At 35.9% G+C, this 3189-nt stretch overlaps 1 protein-coding gene across 3 annotated transcripts; it reads left to right on the forward strand.

Moving 5' to 3' along the window:
• Nucleotides 1-6: 6 nt before the first annotated feature.
• Nucleotides 7-3189, forward strand: LOC129571611 (uncharacterized). Of its 3 annotated transcripts, XM_055451429.1 has the most exons (6): nucleotides 27-107; nucleotides 215-1550; nucleotides 1629-1890; nucleotides 2001-2078; nucleotides 2159-2410; nucleotides 2854-3183. In XM_055451429.1, exons 3-6 carry the CDS (start codon nucleotides 1851-1853, stop codon nucleotides 3060-3062), a joined length of 579 nt encoding a protein of 192 aa, XP_055307404.1. In that variant the 5' UTR covers nucleotides 27-107; nucleotides 215-1550; nucleotides 1629-1850; the 3' UTR covers nucleotides 3063-3183. The 3 variants fall into 3 exon arrangements, with proteins under 3 accessions (XP_055307403.1, XP_055307404.1, XP_055307402.1); XM_055451427.1 differs by having other exon boundaries at nucleotides 215-1890; nucleotides 2854-3189; XM_055451428.1 differs by having other exon boundaries at nucleotides 7-1890.

Consider the following 3189-nt stretch of genomic DNA (forward strand, 5'->3'; position numbering starts at 1 on the left):
CTTTCACGTAATAATAAGTAATTTTAATTATTTCTGGTTAGTGAAAAATTTTTGATGTGTGGCCTGAAATTTGGTAACTGGGGGTAAAGTGGGACACTTTGGTTGAGGTAAAGTGGGACAGTTTATTTTTGCATTTTATGCATTTCACGCCACATTTAAGGCATACAAACAGTGTTTATCTTTAAATTTAATCGATTTTGAATGTTTGTTGTAGTTTTATAGATACATATCTATAAATTTGTGCCAAAAAGACGCCATCAGAAGAATCGACGTTGAAATCGGGTGAAACAGCAATGTCCAGTGAACCAAAATTATGATTATTACAGCTAGGTGGTATCAAATATTACCGGAATACCGAGAGACTATCGCGACTCTAATAAGATACTGCGCATCGTCATTTCTTTATTTTTCCAAAAACCGGTAATGCATTTTTTCCCTTCATTCAGTATAATGCCATTGTTTCCTAGTTTTCGAAATAAATTGCCAGTGAAAGTTGATAAAAACAGTCGGAAATTGTTTGAAATAGATGAATTCTCCGAATTATACATGAAATACCAACAAATATTGAGATATTTTGCTGAAAAACATACAAAATGGTGGCTGTCCCAGATTACCCCCACCTATGTCCCAGATTACCCCCACTGTCCCAGATTACCCGCAAGGGTAAGCCCTTCGGAAAATTAGCGCCCCTTCCACCTCAGACGGGGCAGGAAGAAAATGAAGTTTGCCAAAAGTTGCCTTTTTACAATACCTTTTCTACGGTATATAATTTTTTTAAATTTCCTTCAATAGCACCCGAGTTCCGCCTATTTGAAAAAAAGTGTCCCAGATTACCCCCATCTCCCCTATATCATGTTGTTGGTTAATGTATTGCAAATAAGTGAAAATTTAACAGTGTGAAGATATTTTTTAAGATTCATTAAATCACTCTCAGATTTTAACAGTATACTTATGTACTTATAAAAAAAAATCTTCGACTAGCGATTTCCCTGTTGAGCCCCCAGTTACAGACAAGATTGATTCTTAGTCGAATAAAACAATGAGAACAGCTGCAAAAAGTTAAGATTCGAGCACTATGTGCATTTATTGATCTCCCTCTACAGACTGAACTCGTTTATAGAACAACTTTACTTCTATTTATACATTTTTTGTTAGGTTTAAATTTCTATTCAATAGCCATGATTCTGCAATCGACTTTGTTACACCTTTTTAACTATGACCATTCTCAATTATATTTCTTATCGTTTTCACATATTTGAACTTGAACGTTTTAAAATAAAACAAAGCACTGGGACCAATTTTACAAAATATAATATCGTTATTGTTGTCGATATTAACTCTCCTCACACTTTAAAACGATCGTCCCCGATTGTTCCGCTTGATGGCACATTGCAATGCCCAGAATTTTGATTTGGACTAGTTTCCAAAATATGTTGAATATATGTGCTACAGAACCGCATATGTTCTCTTTTATCATTATTGTTTTGTTTTAATCTTAGAAACGTACAGTTATTGTTCATCGAATGCTTATGGAACTCGATGATTCAAAAGTAGTGATTTTATAACAGTCACCAAGCAATGTCTCAAGATTTTATGAATTTTCTTCATAAAAATTTACTTCAATTAAGACGAACAGACTTTACAGCCGTAAATTACGTGCGTATAGGTATGAATGGTAGCTAAATGGCAACACTGATGTCGCTGTGAGCGTGAACGTTGTGTACGAAATGTCAAACTGTCATATGTTCGTTCTTCTTTTGTTTACCTTCAACGAGTACACAAGTACATTATAGCGTCAGATTTTTGTTAAAATATAATTTGTTTTACTAAAATGGCTTATAATCAACAAAATGTTCCGATTAACTAATGTTAATCAAAATGTTTTAAACGGTATGTAATTTTTAGGTCTATATATTGTATTGTGCTGTTTTGTTTTGTTCTGTTTCGTTTTGTTTTGTCGTAATTAGACTCGTAACCATCTCTCTTTGTCTACATCGCAGCATTCAATGAACTGAATATCAAAGAGGAAATTTTAATCAAGGAGGATACGGATGTTCTCGAGGTTGTGGAAAAATTCAGTATGTGTTGTCCGATCATTTTACTATTGTGAATTTGATTGCCATTGATGATGTTAACACCATTCTGATTTAAATCATAGATTTAGCAGGCGAGTATTTAGAAATCATCCACTTACATGATCTAGCTGTCTTGGACAGTATGGCTAAATTAGCAGCAGCAGCAGATGCGATGGGCCAACCTAACGGAATATTACCAACTAATGCTCAAGCAATGGTCCGAGCGAGCAAAAGTTTTGTAAAAAATATGAAGCAGATATTATATCATGCGCAAGTTTATGAAGTCAACACGCATATTGTCCCAGACTATGATCTGCAAGATGAAACGAATATCTGTATGCATTATTTGGATTAGTAATAATCAGAGGTCTCATTTGCTCTCAAAATATATTTCGTAATATCGCGGAGCTACTGCGAGTAGCACGTATCTTTTGCTAATGGGAAGAGATAAACCGAGAAAACGAAACACACGAACCATATTGACGCATACATACAGCCGCGTATAGCGTACACGCGAACGGAGTCGAACGATGGCTGTGTGCATGTGTCAATATGGTTTGAACGAAAGAGTGTAACACACAATCGCGCACAGCTTCGTTCGTGTGTTTCGTTTTCTCGGTTTATCTCTTCCCATTCGTTCGTCGCATCAGCGTAGCCGCTACTTGTAAACAGCAAAAGATAAGATATAAAACAGATATTACGAAATATATTTTGAGAGCAAATGAGACCTCTGGTAATAATATTTGAATTGATTTATGAAAATGCTTTTTATTCCTAGGCTCCCTGGGATGGTATGCACGGATGATTCGTCAAACTCTAACTCAAAGAGCACAAATTGCTGCTGCCATAAAACTATATTGTGGTTCTGGTAATGGATCTGTTTCCGCTCTTGCTACGCAATTAGATCCCGGCTACAAATTATTGTCAGCATTACGTACGCATGCTCGGGCTCGTTATCCGAATTACAATAATTACGTTATTGTATAATGACGTCGCGTCGTCGGGTCTGACACTAACAACGAATTTTTAAAATTTAATTTCTCCAATCTATTCCAACCTCTTAATTGTAGGGGAAGAGGGGGTAAAGTGGGACAGGGGGTAATCTGGGACACCC

Source organism: Sitodiplosis mosellana, unplaced genomic scaffold, assembly GCF_009176505.1.
Source record: "Sitodiplosis mosellana isolate CC-2019 unplaced genomic scaffold, AAFC_SMos_1.0 Smas_scaffold_2975, whole genome shotgun sequence".
Classification (NCBI taxonomy): domain Eukaryota; kingdom Metazoa; phylum Arthropoda; class Insecta; order Diptera; family Cecidomyiidae; genus Sitodiplosis; species Sitodiplosis mosellana.

Excerpts from the sequence above, each read along its gene's own strand:
- LOC129571611 (XM_055451428.1), top strand. The coding sequence starts at position 1,851 with ATGTTCCGATTAACTAATGTTAATCAAAATGTTTTAAACG. Across the intron at positions 2,079-2,158 it reads CGAGGTTGTGGAAAAATTCA|ATTTAGCAGGCGAGTATTTA; the intron begins GTATGTGTTGTC and ends TTTAAATCATAG. Across the intron at positions 2,411-2,853 it reads GCAAGATGAAACGAATATCT|GCTCCCTGGGATGGTATGCA; the intron begins GTATGCATTATT and ends TTTTATTCCTAG.